The sequence below is a fragment of the Micropterus salmoides genome, unplaced genomic scaffold (genome assembly GCF_014851395.1).
Source record: "Micropterus salmoides isolate LMB-PRFRI ecotype aquatic unplaced genomic scaffold, ASM1485139v1 Ms_hic_scaffold_2, whole genome shotgun sequence".
Classification (NCBI taxonomy): domain Eukaryota; kingdom Metazoa; phylum Chordata; class Actinopteri; order Centrarchiformes; family Centrarchidae; genus Micropterus; species Micropterus salmoides.
The window spans coordinates 42,585,762-42,607,617 of NW_024041150.1; the positions used below are offsets into that span (position 1 = coordinate 42,585,762).

General features: G+C 39.6%; 1 protein-coding gene and 2 long non-coding RNA genes across 4 annotated transcripts in view; all 3 read left to right on the forward strand.

Annotated features, from left to right (window-relative positions):
* The window catches only part of LOC119911628 (programmed cell death 1 ligand 1-like), a 30,107-nt gene extending 8,505 nt beyond the window's left edge, over window positions 1-21,602 (forward strand). The window contains exon 4 of the mRNA XM_038730566.1: window positions 18,128-21,602. Within this exon, the coding sequence (XP_038586494.1) occupies window positions 18,128-18,286 (159 nt within the window). The 3' untranslated portion in view covers window positions 18,287-21,602. The remainder of the gene's footprint in view (window positions 1-18,127) is intronic.
* On the forward strand, window positions 3,723-5,287 carry LOC119911682. 2 transcript variants are annotated; one of them, XR_005445965.1, is made up of 3 exons: window positions 3,723-3,837; window positions 3,996-4,943; window positions 5,068-5,287. It is a non-coding gene; the product is annotated as an uncharacterized LOC119911682 (long non-coding RNA). The 2 variants fall into 2 exon arrangements; XR_005445966.1 differs by having other exon boundaries at window positions 3,734-3,837; window positions 4,855-4,943.
* Window positions 6,676-10,032, forward strand: LOC119911685. The gene is made up of 2 exons (XR_005445969.1): window positions 6,676-6,761; window positions 9,237-10,032. It is a non-coding gene; the product is annotated as an uncharacterized LOC119911685 (long non-coding RNA).
* Window positions 21,603-21,856: the final 254 nt, after the last annotated feature.

The window sequence follows — 21,856 nt, forward strand, 5'->3', positions numbered from 1 at the left end:
TGGCAAATTTGACTGCAACTGGTGTCTACGTCCAGGGGATAGAGTCGAGAAAGGTAAGGGATATGTTCAAGTATACCCTTATCAGGAAGAAGTAGCAGAACGCTGCCACACAGACATGACTGAATGGGGACAAAACGGAGTGGTTGGTCAAAACTTTGGGGTGAAGGGGCCCACACCTTTGATGTCACTGCCTTTTTTTGATGTTGTCTCTGGATTTATTGTTGACTCCATGCATTGCATTGATTTAGGGGTGATGAGACAACTGTCTACCTTGTGGTTTGATAGTTCTTACCATAGTGAGCCTTGGTATATAGGAACCAGAATCAATGAGATAGATAGGAAAATGAAACATTTTCAACCTCCATCCAACATCACAAGATTGCCTAGATCTATCTTAACCAGAGCCTACTGGAAAGCCTCAGAATGGCGTGCTTTTCTCTTATTTTATGCTCCAATTGTTTTGAAATCCATTCTTCCAGGTAGATTTCTTAGGCACTTCCTCCTTTTGTGCCAAGCAGTGTATGTCTTGCAAACAACATCCATTACACAGCTGGAGCTTTTCTATGCATCTCAACACCTGAATGAGTTTGTGTGTGATTTTGAGACCTTGTATGGTAGATCCCACATGACATACAATGTTCATATTCTACTTCATCTTGGTGACAGTGTCAGAAACTGGGGGCCCTTATGGTGTTACAGTGCATACAGTTTCGAAGGGTGTAATGGCTTTCTGTTGAAACTATACAATGGCACTCAATCTGTACCCTTACAGATAGTAACATCTTTTCTCTTACTAAAACAAGTAGAGAGCACTGGCAATATGGTGATGATAAATGTTCCACCTAAAGTAAGGCAGTTGTTTGACACAATGCTAGATGGCTATAATACAACTAAAAATGCAAGAAGAGTGAACGGCACTGTGCTTTTTGGAAGAGGTTACTTCAGAGCTCTCAATCTATATGAAAGGGAGGCTGTTGAACAACAAATTGGATACCCTGTCAAAGATCAAGCTATGTTTTACCACAAAGCAGTAGTTAACTCACAGATATTTCTAAGCATTAGTTAAAAAACTTAAGAGGGATAACACTCTAGTTAGGATATCTGATGGCAGTGTTTGCCAGATAGTGTCTTTCTCAATGTTAGGAGTCACACTGGCTGTGAACATGCATTATGTCTAGCCAGAAAGTGTGTGACAAAACCTAGATTGTTTCTTCAAGGCTGCTATGGTGAATCTAGGTGCCAGATCAAGCATGTGATGTCAATACCATTTGAATTTAGTGATTTGATTGCTCTAGACATCTGCCAACTGTCCGAAAAATGTGTAGTATATAGAAAAGATAATGGTTGTTTAATTTCCTTAATGCCTAACAATTTAGAGCGAGATTAAAGTCTGAGCGGGTTACTCAGATTACAGAGCAGGTTACCAAGTGCCCCACTTGCACAAGCCAAATGTAACACATTCATTTTAGTGATTCAAACTGTTTGGTGTTTTTTCATTGTGTTTGTGAAACGTGTACCACAGACACATTCTTGTCTTCCTAGCTTCTTTGGAAAATGTAGACAAATGACGCACACATGTAACAATGACTAGACATGAAATGAACAGAAACATCATGCAAACTCTGAATCCGCAGAGGAATCTGTAACTACAGCGGCATTATTTCAGCTGTAATAACATCCCACTCTGTAAACACAGTTAATATTAATGGCCGTGCTGCTGATGTTGTGGAGGACTTTAAAAGTCCTACTTTGAGCTTTGGAGGCTCATTTGTGCCACCACAACACCACAGCACCAAACTGAGAGACTATTCCTGATTTCATTTAATCTCAGACATTTATAATTATTATTGATTGTAAAGTGTAAATAGTGTGTTGATACTTGTATAATACTGCATCTCTTCTTTTATATTCCTTTGTGCTGCTGTGTCGACTGAAATTTCCCCTACGAGGGATTAATAAAGTTATATCTTCTCTTACTTTGGCCCTCTGCTTGAAAGAGTTTTACAGCAACTCTGATGTATAAAAAGGCTAAGCAGCATGTGTTTTTAGCTGAGTGAGTTGAACAGCTTCTGACATCCTGGAGCTGGTGTAGAACAAGAAAAAAATGCGTAGGCACTTCCTGGTTCATGTCATGAGTGGAAAGACACGACAGAGTTCACAAGCTGAGAAGCTGAGGGTTGATGAGGCCACGAAGTCTTTCGTGATGAAATCATCGAACGTGGTGGAAACTTTTCATGAAAGAGTCCTCCCAGAGAAAGTGTGGTGCCCACTGTCTGTTGGAAACGTGTTGATCACAGCTCATCATCTGAATGTGACCAGTTTTAAACTGTTTTTTTTAACTGTTTTCTCTTCTTGCTGATAAAACAAAGAATCAGCTCAGGAAAAACAGAGCAGACAGACGAGCAGCAGCTCTCAGTCAGTCAAAGTAGTTCAGTTCAGACTCCACAGTGAAGACATTTAAATTAAAAGCAGGTTTTTCTCAGTTTAACTTTGTGTCTGTGAGCAGCAGCAGGATAAACTCGTCTCCTCCCTCATGATACAGTCTGTAGTATTTCTCATGTGACTCCATGATAAAGATTAAATCCCAAATGTGGAGGCAAAGTGTTTCAGCTGCTGTTGAACTCAGAGTTTCAAACTCTGACTGATTCTTTCACTTTAAGAAGGAAACATGATGATGTTACTGTGTGTAGTTTTATCTTCAAGACGTCATGCTGGCTGGGAGCCAAGTTGCTCTGAACAAAGAGGTTTCATTAGTGATCGCTCTGGAAAGAGTCTGACGTGGGATTCAAAGGCTTTCACTGGACGTTTTTCTGCAGTTTGAAGCTAACTTTAACTGATAAAACTCAGAAATAAAGAATAATAAAGCAGGAAGTGTTTTGTTACAACATCTTTACTGAGCAGCTTGTTGTTTACTCTCTGGCAGCTTTTCACTCACTCTAACACTGTTGAGTTCTTGTTAATAACTTACAAACATTTGACTTGTATTTATAAATTATGTTGTTGTTCATTGTTGCTTAAATATACTGTATGTATGTACATGTGTATATATTAAATATAGCTACAGTTCGCCATCTTTATGGGGCTTTTCCCAGAGGAAATGAAGGTGACTGTGAGATGTTTTAGATAACATAACCTGCTGGAACTAATCTGAAGTTTGAAGGGCGTGACTTTGTGTTGAAAAGTGGTGGGGACAAAAGGGCTCAGATTAGTGGCGGGATGATACATTTGGGTAATGAGACGTGACGATGCACGAGATCACAAGAAGATATTTAGCAGTATTTAGATAAAATATTTAATGCAGAAATATATGAGGGGTGTCTGGGAGACCTCCACCAGAACATTATGAGCATTTAACTGGTCATTTCCTGCATCCTGGAGACATTTTCTGCTCCAATTTACGGTGGAAATGTCTGTTTTTATATGAGGGGAAACTATATTGCATTGTAGGTTTTCTTATTGTTAAAATGAACCTCTCTCAAAGCATTTTCATTTGTTAGTTTACTTTTCTTGGTGTTGTTTTTCAGAACGTTTTTAACAAATGCTTTCAAAAAGCGATGGGGCCAAAATCAGCCCTTTGAAAATGTCCTCAGTGACACCTATACATGTAAACTCTGTGTAAAGGCCAACAGAGTAGTTAAGCACTATTTTGATTATAGCTACGCTATAAGGTTTTATTATTACGGTATCGGGCTTTTATTTTGATAACCAAAGAAACCGAAAGTAAAGTGACGTAAATGAACCGGGCAAACGGCGAAAAGGACGAAAGAAAAGTCTGAAAAGGTTCACGGAAAAACAGTTAAAACTACAAGGTTTAGCTTCGGTCAATTGGGGAACAAGGTTTGTAGAGTTAATGAGAAATATATTTGAGCTAGCCTACTGGAATTGTTTATCGTATAATGTATAATTTACTAATGCTATCGTATTGCAACTAATGTAATGAGCTGTGTAACGTTCGAAATGTGATGATAATGCATGGTTTATTTGTTTTTACTCAGCTCTTACGTTGGTTGATGACAATGAAAGCAATAAACGTCATTTAACCATCAGTTCTGGCCTTCTCAACTTTGACTGGATGCTACACTCTGCAGGACGCTCACTTTGTGTCTTTGTTGCTGACGCAGTTCTGTTCTCCTGCAGCGAAGCTCCTGTGCTGCTCCCTGCTGGCTGTCTGTCTGCATGCACAGCTGAAGCACAGATATTTAGAATATCCGTAACAATGTGGAAAAGTGTTTTAACTTTAATGCATGCTGGGAGGTGAGGCATGAAGTAAATGATCAATTGGACGTTTACTCACCTTAATTCATTATAATACATTATACATAAACAATATAAACTTGAAACTGTAATCACCCTGAGAATTGTTGATTGAATGCAACAGATGTGACAAAACCAATTAAATTCAACATATGTTTTTAAATAAATGCACAAAATCCCGGAGGCAAAGAGGCAGGACAGACTCTTTAATTATGATTTCCTCTGGTTACCCCAGGACAGTATATATACTGTCAGTGCTTTGTTAAAGTTGCTTCTTTATCTATTCTATTCAGACTGTGTGAGTTTATGGTTTCTTGTAACCACTTTACATGAAGTTTAATTTCATACAAACGTTTTTGTTTTTCTAACTGTGACTTTCTGTCATCTAAAGTTATGTTGAGTCGGGTGTCAGTACCTGAGTCCAGGTGCTCAGTTTAAGAGCAGTTTTTTAACAGTAAAATAAACGTATAGTATCAAAAGCAAAACTCATTATGCAAATGGACCCATTCAGATGATGAATATTATTAAAAGGTGCACAAGTATGTTGCCATGGCAATTTACGTTTCCAACTAGCTCTCTCTGTACTGGTTTGCCCTCAAGACCTGCTCTTCAATACCACACAGCACCGCCTCACACCCTGTACACCTGAGACAGAAAAGGCCGACATGGAGGGAAGGAGAAAGCCGATTGTGAGTTCGGAAAACACATAATTGAGACATAAATCTAAAGTGTGTGCACAGACACATTAGTCCACTGTTCTTTTAGAGAGCAAAGTTAATTCAACAGAGAACCGCTATGTTTCCATTTTTTCAGGCAGTGGGAAGATCTGGTCCACGTCCAACTGAAGACACGAGACTCATATGTGGAGACGGCAGTACTGCTGGACACTCTCACAGCAGGTTATCTTCGTGGTTAACTCATGTCACCCTGTATACAGACTAGGCTGTTATAAGCCAGAGATTATTCAAGGTTTTACTTTAAGATTTGTGATTTTAATTGTAGGCCAATTTTCTTGTATTCTTGTCCCAGCTCCGTATTTTTTTTAAAACATCTCAATCAAATTACAAATAAAGATATCACTCATGAATCAAACACTCAGGAGGGCTCCAGTAACCTTGCTTGTCACATGACCATCCTGTGTGATGTGATCTGGAGGTTTCACTGAAGGACGTTTGATAGATCCATGTTTGGGGACCACAGTAGGCTGTAGATGTTTCCCTCTTTAGATTTTAGTTCTGAATCTATCTGCTGTGCAGTAAAATGTTGCAGCCTCAGCACCTTTCAGTTAACTCACACCAGTTTAGCTTTAACAATAAAGGTTCAGTCTAGCTGGTGTGGTTGCAACACTCAGAGCAGGTCCTGACCTCCCTGCCTATAGGGCATTAAAGAATTTGACATTGCTGCAGTCACACCTGATATCTAGTGATGGGAATTACATTAAGTAAAAACAGACAGAGTGTATCTACAGTTTTGGAATAATTTATCCACTAACTATTTAACTTTCATTAGAAGGGTGTTATTTCTGTTACTCTTGACTTATCACACTTTTTACTTTATAGCTTTCTCTTTTTAAGGCCTAATATAATTTAGCTATAATAAAAAATAATCACCCCAAGTACAGTTGTCATGAGCGAGACAAAACATGTTTATTTCTGCTGTACAGTTGGGCACTTTAAGATTCAAGTGTATGGGGAGTGACTCTCGTAGCATCAAATGGCCACTGGGTTATTTGAGGTTTTTGCTACTTCCGGGAGACGTCGGTTGTGCTGCGAATGCTGAACAGATACTTGTGGTGACTGACTCACTCATGGAGGAAACTTATATAAAAAAACAAAAAAAAGACAGCAGACACACTAAAGACTGGTTATGTTATACAGAGGGAGCAGCAGGAGCAGCAGGAGGAGCAGCAGGAGCGGGTCTGTTGTCTGGATCTGTTGTTCTCTGTTGGATTTTCTATGCTGGATCATGGCGGAGGCGCAGACTGTAGAGGACACCGGATATCGCTAAGAAGCAGTTTCTTCCCCAGAAAGCAACAGTTTCTACCTGACGGGACGATATGAGGGTGAGGAAGTCAGTTTAGTGACCGGCCATGACACAAATACAACATTTATTCTCTTTTACACCGCAGATTTATAGCAGGCAGTTTCAGGCCTAAAGGGTTCATAGCTGTTAACCACTGTGTAAACAGTAGAATAAATACATAAACAACTTGTGGAGAGAAACATTTTACATCCAAATGTTGTTTGGCATAAGTTGGTGAAGTTGGTCTCTGGTGTGGCGGTCAGGTGACCTGATCCGAGACAATGGTTGGTTATTTTCTTCTCCCCTCCTCTCACTTGACGGATGCCAATACCAGTCAGTCTTTATCTGCTGTCTGTGGTCATAAGGCCGCTTGAGCTCCGTCATGCTGCGTAAAGGGAGCAGATGTGGTGTCATGGTGCTCTCTGTCAACATGTTAATGGCTTTCTGCTGTTTCACGGTCTTCTCTCCGCTCTCTGCATATGGAGGTGAGCTATGTGTTATTAGAGTTAGAGAGCTGTAGCTGATATGTCTTTATTTTATTTTTTTAAAAAGCCTTTGTTCATTGCCATCTCATCCTGCTCCGTTTGTCCTACAAGCCTTGTTTCAACTTTAAATTGTACATGTTGGAGCCATTCTGTGTATTACGATGGGTTGGTCTACTTAAGACATTTGGTAATTAGTACAGGTGTGGCGCACTGCCAGGTGCGTGGTTTTTAACCGTGAGGCGCGGCGTGTAATTATGGAGACTGACTTGAGTTAAGTTATTATTGAATAAATGTTTTATTTTTCGTTATGTTAATAAATGGATTGGCATATCCGACGTTAAGTTCAGACTTTTGAAAGTTTATTATTTTATTTTATTTAATTATTTTAAGCCACAAGGAAACAGCACGCCCGACGTGCAGAACGACTTAAATGTGCGCCAACAGTACATATTCTTCATGAGATGTGCGCTACAACTCTGAGATATATATAGATATAGATATAGATATAGATAGATAGATATTGGAGAGAGAGATGGGTGTGGAGAGGGAGAGAGAGGGAGATAATTATTAATAATAATATTTTTTCGGACTTTTAAAATGAATGGGTTCCTATGGTAAAGACTCAACTTTCTTTCAACCTACTCAACTTTAAACGCTTTCTGCTGGAGCAGAAAGATGGAGCAGATGCAGCTACAGACTAAATTTGACTTTTTCTAGTTGTACCTGGTGCCATGTTCCGTATCACTGCACTCCACTGACCACCACATTATTGTTGAGAGCCTGACAAGCGTTTGTATGCTCATTCCCTGGGGGAATACCTATTGGATGGTTTATTCTTTGATTGATGTCTTTTGAACCAATAGTATTTAAGATAAGTGGGGAAAAGTACCTCCTCCGCATGTGTACAGATGTTCATTAGGGTTAACGGTGTTCCGTGCAGACTGAATAACTTGATTTTAATGGCGTAAATGGACGTTATTACATGTACCATATGTGAGTTATTAATTTATTTTAAAAGAGAGGAAGTTATTTAAATTATTAATAACTGTCAGGACATTTAATTTCTTTAAAACATAAGTTAATTACTGCTTTAATAAGCTAGAAGGCACGTGACTTAAACATGAACCATGTAACGTTAAATGTTAGTGGACAAAGTAGAAAGAACAAGAAGAAGGGCAAACAATGTGCATTTGCTAAAATGTTTTTAACCTTATCTTAATCCTTTATAAATATAAACGTCTTCACTGCGCACAGGATGACCTGCAAACAGCGGCTGTGTCGACAGACGTGCTGCCTGTCACGGTGTGCGAGTGGCACCAAGCGGTCATTGCCCGGAATTGACGTTTTAAAAAATCCTATTTCAAAGAATTTATTCTTGAAATAGTAATATATTTGATTTATGATAACATAATAATCATTTCATAAAGAGTGTAGTACTGTGAGGAGCATTAATTCAAACTAAATGTACATTTTCGCTCCCCACCCAAGTTTTGTCCCTTGTTTCCCATTAAAATCGAAAAAAAGTTGTGACCCGAATCATAAAAATTATGTTTTTTGCTATAACTTTTTTAATTTTTGAGATATTGGCCTGAAATTTGTAGGATAAGCTGTTTGCCATATCGTCTACATATTCTACTTTTGAAAAGTCAGGTACACCATAATATATAAAAAAAACCCCACTAATTACGCCAAATAATACTCTTTATTTAGACAGCACTTATAAAAACAAAGTTACAAAGAGTTAAAACTATTTGGAAATACAACAGTGTACTTAATAGACCACTTTGTGTAATAAACTGACCGTTTTAGAGGTTTTGGTTAGAAGCAAGTTGCTGCAATACTGATAAATTATTCATTAATAACCCCAAAATTGGCCATAGATTAATGCACTAATTATAATTTTCATTTGTTTTTACCGAATGGTTTCATATCTAAACTCCGTGACAAGTTTTAGATTAAAAACACAAGCATTCAATACGTATCTATTTTATGTATTACATTACATTTCACCCACATTAAAATCGGGTCGAATCTTTCAGAATCAAATCGGATGCAAGTTTGTATTTTCGAAATTTCATAATCAGTGGCATCATCCTCATAATTTTGTCCTTCAAGCCAATAGCCAATTACACATGTATCTCCTTGTTTCTTCAGATATTTATCAATTTATCCATAATATATGGTTTCACTTTTTGTGTCCTTGTCAAACCAGATGTGGCATATTCTTCTTCCCACAACCTTTCCCTCTACAATTTCATCAACTACAGTCTTCATTCAATTCAATGCTCGAATCAAAGTTTGGCTTCTTCAGTTTTGCCTCCAGCTTCTTCCTGTCACTTTCCTGTCTTTGCTGCTGTTTAGCTGCAAGTCTCTTTATTACTTCCTCTTGAATTTCAGCACAGTTCTCTTTTCTCCGTTGCCTCTGTTTCGTTGCATTTTTTATGGCAACTTTAATCAGTTTTTCTCTTTTTTCAGATGTCAGTCCATCCGGGTAATCCAGCACTTTATTTTTCTGAGCACGAATCTTACAGGAGATGAAGCACAAGGTGGCATTTGGGGCCTTGTCCTTTAGAGCAGAATACATGCCCATCACTTGCTCTGCGTCAATGTTATGTAAACGAGCACTTTCTGTCTACTTCCTCAGCTGATCATTTACATCCATGTTAAAGTACCTCTGGTACTGCCTTGTGAGGACATTGTGGACTGCATTTCCTTCCATCACTGACAGAAAGAGATCTCTGTCAACAGGTTCCACCAGAAGGGCCTCAAGATTTGGACTTCTGGACAGCTCAGCACCAAACATCACGTGTCACAGAGAGAATTTGTTAAGGTTCTTGTTGAAATACTTCTAACCTGTCTAGAACCTCCTTTACCATGACCAAACCTTCAATGTGACCGATTTCAGAGGCTGCGCCCTTGTAAAATCTCGACGTCCAAGGCCCAGTCAGCACTTTCCCCAAAAGACCAGGCACCTGAATTTCCTCCATTGCAACAGGGACTTTGAAAGTCATGTTGAAGGGCACCTCCGAGCCTGCTGCATGAAAATGTTTGTCCATTAAGAAACTGCACAAAGAATTTCTTAATGTGTGTTCATGAAGCCGTTCACAGATCAGGAACATAACATGGAGCCTGTTTCCTCTGTATCTTGGCAGCAAACCTGTGGGACATCTCCGATAACAACACCAGTGCGCTTTGCAAACTGAGAAATTAAAGTGGGAATGTTTTTTTGTAGGAAGATTATTTACTATTGCTTCATAAACAAGCATCCTCATTTCTGTGGGATACTGCTTCTCCTCCTTTTTTAATTTCGAGTCACGCTGCTGATCATTAACTGTATCCTGTAGCCACATATTGTCACATTGCAGCTGGCAGATAGCGTAATTTTTTTCTCTGAGCTTTCCTTGCAAATCATCAATAGTAGCATCTTGTTGGTCATTTAGCCCTTGTGCCCGGATTTTAAAGTGTTTTAAACGATTATGCTTTTTTTGTAATTTTTTTTAGTTTTCCTTTGACATCACAAAGTTCCTTCACTATGACTAGTTTGGTTTCTAGTATCTGGAATGAATTTCAGCAATTATGAAGTCTTTTTTTGCTTATGATGCATCTTTTCGTTTCAGAAGTTGTCTAAGATGTTTTACTTGTACAACCTGTAGTGCTGGTGCCTTTAATTTAGCTCTAAATTTTTTCACTTTGTTCAGGGGATTTTGCTTCATCTCAGCTCTTTGTCTTGCATCAAAAGCTAATGTCTGATGCATCTTAAGTTTCCTTGGTGTCAACAAACCCTTTCGCCGTAAGGAACGAATGGATAGTGGTGTGTCAGAGGTGCCAGGGACCTTGGACTTCATCAGTGTTGCTGGACTTTCACTTGATGTTTCTGTTTCTGATGCGTGTAACACGTAATCCAAATCAGTGGGTCCAACATCTCCAGTGGAAGGCCGACTTGGGTCGTCATTTATATCCACACCACGAGGAGGCTGACCATTGTTCAGCTCAAAGGGTCCTAATGCTGGGCTGGGAACAACATCAGTGATGGAAGGAAGGTTTCTTGCTTGATGAGAGAACTCAATGGAAGGCGTAGTAGGACTGGGATCCTCAGACATCACTACATCAGCTTGAACATCAGGCATGTCAGGGACTGCTGTGAATTTTACAAAATCTTTTATTATTATTTTTATTATGCTTTGCTGATGAACACTGTCACATTCCAGAATCATCAGCAAGTATGATTTAATATAGTGTTCAATTTATATGATTAATATTATGAGAGTTACAGTTAATGAAGGAAATAAAAAACAGTACATAGGGTGATGCTTACCTTTGTGTAGCTGTCCATGTCTGACTGACGAGTGAGATGGTCCTCATATTTCTGCACTTTCTCTGCCAAAGGTCTTATGCGATGGGGATCGAGTGCACAGTGGAGCTTTTCTTGGATAGCTTTCACAGTTTGGGCTGGAGACTTGTCACCGCCATGATAAACTAACAGCAGATGTCCATTCTTTAGTTGATCATGTGTAGATGGCAGCTCACTGAAGTTTTCCTCCAGAAACAACCGGCCCCTTCCTGGCGCTAGCTTCTCTGGACATTTTTTTTTACCTTTGGCATTTTTGCTGAATACACCAGAAAAAATGTGCAAGACACTTAATTTTTTGTTTACAGTATTTTCCATACCTTCCAGTCCTCCCTTAAATGTTGTGGTCTACAGCATAAATGAGGACTCCCTCAGTCCTATCAGTCATACTAACTACATTAGACAATGAAGACTTCCTCTCTCACTCACTGTCATTAGAGGCTCAGTTCAGTAACTATCTTCTATTAACATTATCTGCAGTGACTAATATCCCACGAGAATAACTCCATCTAACAAAACAACTTTTATAGTTTTATTTGATATGAGAAATTTCGCATCTACACCATGTCTATGACACAGTGTTGGCTGCTTCACATTCTTGGTCCATGAACCAGATTTAGCGGGTAATAAAACTCCTGTGGTCGTTCAAATTCATTGAAATTTCGTTCACTTGTACTTTAGCAATTAAACTAAATCAGCTCCCCTAAAAGCATGATATTTGTTGACCGCATGCTTTGACATTAATCTCTGTATTTCTCTATCATCATGGATCATGCGGAGCATCAGACTTCATCCAGCCTGAGAGAACGATGACCGACCGCCCACACCGGGCTCTCGCATGTGCCCCTAAAACTGATATAGGTATAGATATAGGTCTATAGTTGGCTAAAACATCCGGATCAAGTTTGGGCTTTTTCAGAAGAGGTTTAATTACAGCTACTTTAAAGTACTGTGGTACATAGCCTGTTGATAAAGATAGATTGATCATATCTAGTATAGAGGTGCTGACTAAGGGTAAAACATCTTTAAGCAGCCTAGTTGGGATGGGGTCTAAGAGGCAGGTTGATGGTTTAGATGAAGAAATTATTGAAGTTAGTTGGTAAAGATTGAGGGAAGCAAAACAGTCTAAACATGTATCTGGTTCTACAGCTGTTTCTAAGGTTCCTGAGTTAAGAGATAAGTCGGTGCCAGTTGAGGGCAGGTCTTGGTGAATTTTGTCTCTAATAGCTAGAATTTTATCATTAAAGAAGCTCATGAAGTCGTAACTACTGAGAGCTATGGGAATACTTGGCTCAATAGAGCTGTGACTCTGTCAGCCTGGCTACAGTGCTGTGGTTGTTCCTATTTTCCTCTATTAATGACGAGTAGTACGCTGCTCTGGCATTACGGAGGGCCTTCCTATAAGTTTTAAGACTATCTTGCCAAATTAAACGAGAATTTTCCACTTTGGTGGAACGCCAATTCCTCAAGTTTCCGCGATATTTGCTTTAATTTGCGAGTTTCAGTATTATACCATGGAGCTAACCGTCTTTGTTTTAGTATTTTCTTTTTTAGAGGGGCTACAGAGTCGAGTGTCATTCGCAGCGAGCCTGCAGCACTATCAACAAGATGATCGATTTGGGAGGGACTGAAATTAGCATAGGAGTCCTCCGTTACTTTGTGACTAGATAATGTATTTAGAGCTGTTGGAATCGCATCCTTAAATTTAGCTATAGCACTATCAGACAGACATCTTGTATAGAAATTTTTGCCCAATGGCGTGTAGTTCAGCAATACAAACTCAAAAGTTGTCAAACAGTGGTCGGACAAAGAGGGATTCTGTGGGAACACCCCTAAATGTTCAATTTCAATACCATACACCAAAACAAGGTCGAGGGTGTGGTTAAAACAGTGAGTCGGTTCATGAACACTCTGAGAGAAGCCGATGGAATCTAACAAAGAGATAAACGCAGTACTGAAGCTGTCATTCTCAACATCCACATGAATATTAAAATCCCCTACAATAATAACTTTGTCCGTTTTAAGGACTAAAGTTGACAAAAACTCTGCAAATTCAGATAAGAATTCAGAATACGGGCCAGGTGCTCGGTACACTATAACAAAAAGAATTGGTTGCAGTGATTTCCAGCTTGGGTGCGAAAGACTAAGAACAAGACTTTCAAATGAGTTATAGTTTAGTTTAGGTTTAGAGCTGATTAATAGGCTAGAGTCGAAGATAGCTGCAACTCCACCTCCTCGGCCTGTGCCTCGAGGAATGTGAGTATTAATATGACTGGGAGGGGTGGATTCATTTAGGCTAACATATTCTCCATCACCCAGCCAGGTTTCAGTAAGACCAAATAAATCAATATCATAATCTGATATTAGTTCATTTACTAGTACACCTTTAGAAGAGAGAGATCTGATGTTTAAGAGTCCACATTTCATTTTCCTATTCGTTTGCACTATTGCTCTTGTGGTTTTAATTTTTATGAGGTTTTTATGCACAGCTCCTCTTCTGTTTACCTTTTTAAATAATTTCAATGGTCGGGGGGCAGACACCGTCACTATAGGATTTTCACTAAGTAACTCCTGAAATGGAGGAGCAGAGAAGTGTGTTAGACTGCGACTCTGCGTAGGGTTTTGGGTGCTGCTCCTTCCCAAGTGGGTGGATGCCGTCTCTCCGGATCAGCCCACATTGTTTGCACATTGTTTTGACTCCCCTCCAGCTCTCTGGAGCTCAGACAATCTCTGCTACCTGCATGACTTAATTTATTCTTTCACCCAGATTCTTTGTCTTTACAATTGCTATCTTTATAATAACAATTGCTACCCCACACAGAACAGTAATCCTGGTCACGTGCTGATTGCTTTGGTACCAGTTGTCAGAAAGGGGCTCCTGTTCAGCTGTGAATAGATACAAAAAACATATCACTGAACACTTTGCCAGTGATAATCTGTTACAGTAAATCTGCAGTGGCAATTCAAGAGTTCTGTTCCTTAGTATCATAGCCATACTAGCTGACTAAACTGGATTTAAATAGGTACCATGGAAGCTGTCACCTTCAGGGATTGAGATATCTTGCTCTTTGGACTCTGATGAGAAGAAAAAAAACAATATGATACAGCTACCACCTAGTCCACTTACAATAACAATCAAAATACCTCTCAATTTAGGCCTGATGAAAGGCTCCAGCTGTGTAAGCCGTATTTTTAATAATACACTAAATATAATGTACAGTAGGTTGTCTTCATTCATAGTGTGGCCCATTAAGGAACAGATTCAAATTAGTTTACCCATGTGTTTCAAAAACAGTAGTTACAGAAATTGTACTTCCATAATAGATTGCTTTGAAGTTTTCATTGAGAAGCCTAAGAACATGAGAGCCCGAGCACAAACATATTCACAGTATAAACATCATAATACTGTGAAGTTTTTGATGTCAATAACTCCACAGGGAGTCATATCATTTGTGTCTACTGGTTGGGGGGGGCGAACAAGTGATAAGCACATAACCCAAAACTGCGGCTACCTGGAACATCTGTGACCTGGTGATTTGGTCCTAACAGATCGAGGGTTTACCATAAAAGATGCAGTGGGCTTGTACAGTGCACATCTCAAAATACCTGCCTTCACTAAAGGGAAACTGCAACTGCACCCAAGTGAACTTGAGACTACGAGGGGACTAGCAGCTGTTCGGATTCATGTAGAACGTGTCATTGGTCTCGTGAGGAACAAGTACACAATCTTACAAAGTACAATACCCATCTAAACCTGCCTTACAGGTACAATGAGCCATTAAAACAGTCCCATCATCCTGTACTGTGATCCAGGGGTGTGTTGGGGTTACACTGAGGCTTTGTGAATGCTTCACCTGCAAATTTTAACCAGAAGTTAACAAACTACATGTTAGCTCGCTAGATTAAAACATGTACTTTAAAATGGGGACATAATGTTATTCTAGACATCTAGCAAAAGCTATATTTACAGTAGTGGTTGATTTATGTTATGTTGCTATTTGCTTGAATAACGTTAATGTTAATATCACTTGAATAAAACACTGCCACTTACCCTTCCTGTGATCAAGAACATTTTCTTCATCTCCAGATGATTTTTGGGATCATTAACCCATCCTGAGGTGAAGTAGCGGTAGGCTCCGGTGCTTTTAAACGCCTTGAGGGCTTCCCCGGTGTATGGAGATGGATTGTGGACGAGGTAAATGTAAATATCAGCAAACGTCAAATTTGGCAGGTTTTTGCTAGACTTTAGTGGAGTCAGCAGTTCACTGGACAGTAGATATGGATCGAAACCTAACGTATCAACCTTCTTCAAATACCGTTGCTTTTCGTCGGTGTGTGCGACATCATAAATTCTAACGAAGGAGGGGCTGCGCAGCGGTCCTAAAGATGGCGGCCACAACAAAAAAGTCACGTGACTGAAATCCATGACGGTTCACACATTGAGCTTTAACATTTTAAAGCAGTACAGCTGCAGAGACGGAAACGCCTCTTCTTCTCCGATGGATACAGTTGTGTTTCTGCTGCTCCTTCTGTCTGTAGCAGCCTCTGGTAAAGACGAGCTTTTATTGATTCATGGAGGCAGGAAAGTGATTTAAAATAATGTCATTCTGTGCATGGATCATATGCTCAATGTCGAGTTTTCTCTGTTTCCACTAATCGCAAAAGCGACACTACGGTGACGAGCTGAGTTTGCTTCTCTGTGTTTGTCTCGCGGTGGCGGAGAGAAAAAATTATCAATCACTTGAATTACTCTAACGTTACCGCCGCTTCCAGCTCTGAAACGTGTTTATGATATTTACGGTGTGGGGTATTTTAATAACTTTAGCCTGACCGGTAGCTGCTAACTAGCTTAGCTGCTAACTAGCCTAGCTGCTAACTAGCCTAGCTGCTAACTAGCCTAGCTGCTAACTAGCTAAGTTATCTTGTGGCCGGTTAAAGAGAAACACTGTACAGGGACACACATCCTTTCAGGAAATCTTGTAGCCTACTGCAACCTCCTGTATTTTATGTCGACCACATAAAGTTTTCATAGTGCAGTAAAATGTTTGTCATTGTTTAACTATCTGATGTTTCTGGATTAATATTTTGCTGCATTAATGTGAATGTTGTATTTTACTGCTGGAGGAGTTTTAATAACTTTAGCAGAATCAGCTTTATTGTCAGGTATGTGTACACACAGGTTTAATCTACAGCAATGCATCATAGATAAGATCATCATGTTTACACTATTTGAGATTTATGTGTCCATGAGCAAGACACTTAACCCCTAGATGCTCTAGAGGCGTGCGACCTGAATGAATAAATGTAAATTGTTTTAGTAGTCTGGTATTTGGGACAATGTTTTCATTGTCATTTGGCCGGCTGGAGCTTCGTCTTTTATTAACCACAGTTCACTGTGTGCCTGTTGAGCTCAGTCAGTAGTGCACAGGACTTCCTGTTTGAAGGGTTGTGTGTTCAGTCCCTACTTCCTGCTAATGTTATTTTTCTCACTTTTCAACAAATTGATTATGAAGATCATTTTACATGTGCGTTTTAGTGTGTACCTCCCCGGCGATTGGTCAACATCAACCAATGGACGCTTATGTTCGTGTCCCCTGTATCTCCAGGCAGAGGGAATTCCTGCTTTTTCTCATTCAGGGGAATCTGATCTCACGTTTTCTGACGGCTTTTTCAGAGTTGTGTCATGCAAGCCAGAGAGTCTTTTGAATTTCCTTCACAACTTTTCAAAGTAAACGCTTTCAGTTATACACGACATAAATTAGTGCTACAAAGACATTCGCACACATTTATTTTGTAGGCACAATCACTTAAGAAGAAGTGATTATGACATCTGTTTCAGCACCAGAGGCTATAATGTATTTTTATTTTTTGCTGCTATCAAAGCAATCTGGCCATGCACAAGATATTATTGCTGGCGGGCCAGCTTTTTCCCACGGGCGGCCTATTGCCAACCACTGGTGCATAGCAATATTTTTTTTAAAGGCCGTATAACCCAGCCCTAGTGTATAAGATAAAAGTTTTACTTTGAAAATCTCTTTATTTACAGTTAATTTCAGGTTTTAATAAAGAGTGGATTTAGGAAGGTGTGTGAATAATGTATGAAATGTTTTTAATGAAATAGCAAAGGTACCTTATTTGTGGATCGAGTCTCTGCAGTGGACAGAAGTAGATTTAGCCACTCAGGATGCCAATATTTGCTCCTTCTAGCCACCTCCTCTTGGGAGCAACAAATTCCCCTTGTTCTACGTTTATAATAATAATGTTGCAAACCGATGCAAAACGTTTTGAGATTGAACGCGCCCCTGGAATAGTTTAGCCGGTTGGGGGTCCAGGGCAATAAAATCCTGTAACGTTTCCACAGTAATTATTGAATGTTCCCATGATCTCAGGTGTGAAGAGGCCTTCTGTTTAAACAAAGATGTTCTCACTGTATCGTCCTGTGGAGTCCTTTTGAAATGTAATTACTTTTTCTCTCTGGATGTTTTTAGATGTGGTACAAGTGAAACCTGGAGATGATGTCACTCTGTCATGTCAGGCTGGTGAAGCCTCCATCAGAGTTGTAGAGTGGGTCAGAACTGACCTGGAGCCAGAGTACGTCCTCCTTTACAGAGATGGACTCTCAGATCCAACCCACCAGCATCCATCCTTTAAGGACCGGGTGCAGCTGGTGGACAGAGAGCTGAAGGACGGAGACGTGTCTTTAATTCTGAAGAACGTGAGCAGCAACGACGCTGGAACATACGAGTGTCGAGTTGCAGCAGGAGGTTCAAGACGTAAGAGAACCAACCTTGACACTCCACCAATCAGAATCTACCAGCTGGAGGTTTCAGGTGAGTTTGTGGAGGTCAGTGTGTCTGTGTGCCATGTTGTAGCTGCACTTTATTCCATGTTGATTCTGAGAGTCAAACATGAGGAATATAGAAGATATAGAAGAGTAAATGGAGGCTGTTCCACTGTTCACTCATTTCCTGACTAATATGCACTTTGATCTTCAGGGTCCAACAGCGGAGACGTCGAGGAGGGAAACTACGGTCTTTACTACGGACTGGGAGCAGCTTTTGTTCTGGTTTGTTTAGCTGCTGTTGGATTGGCTGTTGGCTGGAAATATAAAAGACATAAGGACAAGAAACCAGAACAGCGTGCTGCTGATAAAGCAGTGAACGACCAGTTACTCTGACTTGTCACAGACTCTTTCCACTTGTCAATATGTGTTTCATACTTTCAACATGATTTTCAGTCTTTCTGTTGTTGTGAATGTGTAAATCTGGCGTTTGAGGCTCTCCACCATGATAATCTGCTTCATCAGTGCAGACAGACGGTGGTGGAGGGGTTTGCGTGCTCGTTGACTGAAGTTGTCTGGTCAGGTCTCCATGACAAATTGGTCCCAGGAACAACAGTCTGATTTCTGTTGCTTCGCCAACATGGGTCCCGTTTTTAAGACCTGCGTTGGGACCTGTTCCGGTTGATCTGGCTGGTGGATTGTGGTACCAAGTGTTTCACTAATAAAACTGGGGAAAAACTGACAAGTGTAGTGAAGGGCAATATGCAATATGTATAAAAGAGGAGGAAGTTACCTGACGGCTTTACAAAATGAAGTGAATAAAAATGTTACAGTAAGGAGAGTAAATGTAGCTGGTTGCTTGCAGCCTCAGCACTGATGTATCACAGGGAGCTTCATGAACAGATTAACCAGCTTTAAACAGAAAAACGGTCTCTGATGTCAGAAATGTCAGCAGACAGAGCGCAAACCAAACCTGTTGAAACCAGGTGGAGAGAGGTTTATTTATACATACATTTATATGATGAATATTGAGTATTCTAATGTTTTCTTTTAGAATTTGATGTTTTAAAACCTGTGATGTCTGTATATATTTATGTTATAAGCTAATGATATCAGAAGGACGTGGCCTTGTGTGATTTAACCAGAGTTGTTGATTAAACTCTGATTACTTTTGAAAACTGTTAAACAAACCAAAAAGATCAGACCTGTGGTCAGAGCATCTGATGAAACTCTGTCAAACTGAGAATAATTGACAGAGTAGAATTACACGATCGGTACAAAAGAACATGTGGTTATGCAATAATTTGTTAAAAAAAAAAAAAAAAAACAGCGTAGCCAGGACGCCCGCTTTTTGGCGCCGTGGAATTGTGTAAACAACGACGCATTTTTCGTCGGTCTTGAGGCGGCGAAAAAAACCGTCGCTCTGTGTGCTCATGTAACGCCGCTTTTTACGGGGCTCAGTGTCCCCAATGACGTGCATCATAACGCATTACAAGACACCTAGTGTTAAAGGATAATGAGCTCCACCCTGTCTTCAGTTTGAACTGTTATCACCTAATCAGTAAATAACAAGAACAGACCACATTAATCCAACCCAGCACAAGGATGAGCTTCCCTACCTTAGATCATAAATACCTTCAGAATTCACACAGACACTTTAGCTCACTGCTAATGACGCAACCTTACAAGTAGTTTCTGTGGGTCGCAGGTTTGCGCCTCGTTTGTATCTTGTTTAATGTTTGTTTGTTAATTTATTACAGGGACAGTGCATATTCATAAACATTTCTGTCAATATGCCAGAATTAGCCTAAAGGCTATTTTTCATCTGCAGTCCCTAGACAGATGTTAAGAGTCACCCTAAAAAAGATTACATAGCACTAAAAAATTAAGATACATTTAGTAAAATATCTATTATATTAGAATATACAATCTAAACGCATCAAAACAACAATCGGACAAACATCACGTAAAAACATGACACACACATAAGGAAAAAAAAGTCAACAGTGTGCGTCAAGAGCATGTGTAGTAATAGGTTAATGTTGACAACTCTGATGATCAATAAGCCATTTCCTTAACTGAATCTTAAATGAACTATACGTGTTTATATTTCTGATAGTTATGGGGGTGAGGTTCCACTCAGCAGCAGCTAGAACAGAAAAAGCAGTATGACCAAATACACTTTTCTTAAAGGGAATGATACAATCTCCCCTAGCTGCACCTCTGGTCCTGCAGGAATCAGCTGTTCGGGTATTGACAAACTGTTGGAGGGGAGGGGAAGATAAACCATGAATAATTTTATAAATAAGACATAGATTTGAGTATTTAACCATATTATCCCAACTGAGCAATCTATATTTTTGTAATATTGGACAGTGATGAGAAATACATGGTTTCTTATCCAGAGTTTTAACAGTTCGTTTGTAAAGTGATTGCAGAGGTTTCAAAGATGTAATACTAGCTTGTGCCCAAATGGGTAGACAGTAAGTGATGTGTGAGAAAATCATAGAGTGCATGTACATTTTTGCTGCCTGTGTGGACATTTGATGGCGAATGTGTCTAAAGTTACTGAGACTATTTAATTCGATTACAGACCACTTTTACATGTGATGAGAATGATAACTTTGAATCAATTAAAACTCCCAGATATTTGTATTCTGACACGATCTGCAATTTTTCCCCTGAAACAAAAATATCTGGCTCAACACTGAAGTTTTTGTGGGACTTAGTAAAAAACATTGCTACTGTTTTTGATGTATTCAGCTGCATGCAGGAGTGTTTCAACCAAGTTGTGATGCTATCCATGTAGTTAGTGAGCTTCTCAACCACCTGAGCGATATTCCTACCGTGTGCATAGACTACGGTGTCATCAGCATACATCTGCACAAAAACATCAGGACAAGCGAGTGGGAGGTCATTTATATAAATGGAGAATAACAGAGGCCCTAAATTAGATCCCTGAGGAAGACCGGTGGACAGACTCAAGGCCGCCGATTTAGATGATTGAACTCTGACATGTTGGGAACGGTCAGTGAGATAAGACTCAACCCATTTAAGTGCATCTGAGGAAAATTTAAAATTACATAATTTTGTCAGTAAAATTTTATAATTAACAGTGTCAAAAGCCTTCCTGAGATCCAGAAATACCGCTCCAACAACCCCACCTTGATCTAACAGAGCTCTTATATTTTCAGTAAGGAAACAAGTCGCAGTCTCGGTGGAGTATTTTGCTCTAAAGCCAAACTGCATAGGGTGGAGAGCATAGGGAGTGGTGTTTAGATGGTTAATAATTTGCTTTGCAATCAGTTTCTCGGCAATCTTAGACATTGTGGGCAATATACTTATGGGCCTGTAGTTTGACATGGAATGAGGATCTCCACTTTTAAAAACTGGAACAACAACAGCTGGTTTCCACATACTTGGGAACAAATTTTGAGAAATGGACAGATTAATAATTTTGGTGATGGGGGGTGTAATTGATGTACTTAAAGCCTTGAGCATCACCGTATCTATATCAAAAATATCTTTGCATCTCGATGGTCTGAGTGATTTAATGGTCTGTGATACTTCTAGTTCTGTGATATTAAATACGTTGAAAACTGAGTGACTTGTGTCTATTGGCGGAGTAAATACGTTCTCAGGTGTAAAACGGCTTGCTATGTTAGCCACAGAATCAATAAAATGATGATTAAAAGCCTCTGCTACCTCTAGAGTATTGTTTGTCAGCCGGTCATTTACTTTAATTTCTACAGTTTTTTGTTCATTGGGTTGATCACCTGTCATTTTTCTTAGCTGGCTCCATATTACTTTAGGATTTCCATTAGATTTCTCAATTATAGTAATAAAGAAATCCGCCTTTGCTTTTCTTAATGACCTTACAACTTTATTTCTCATCATGGCGAAACGTCCTCTGTCATACGTTGATTTAGTTTTATTTGCTAATTTTAGGGCTAAGTCTCGCTCTTT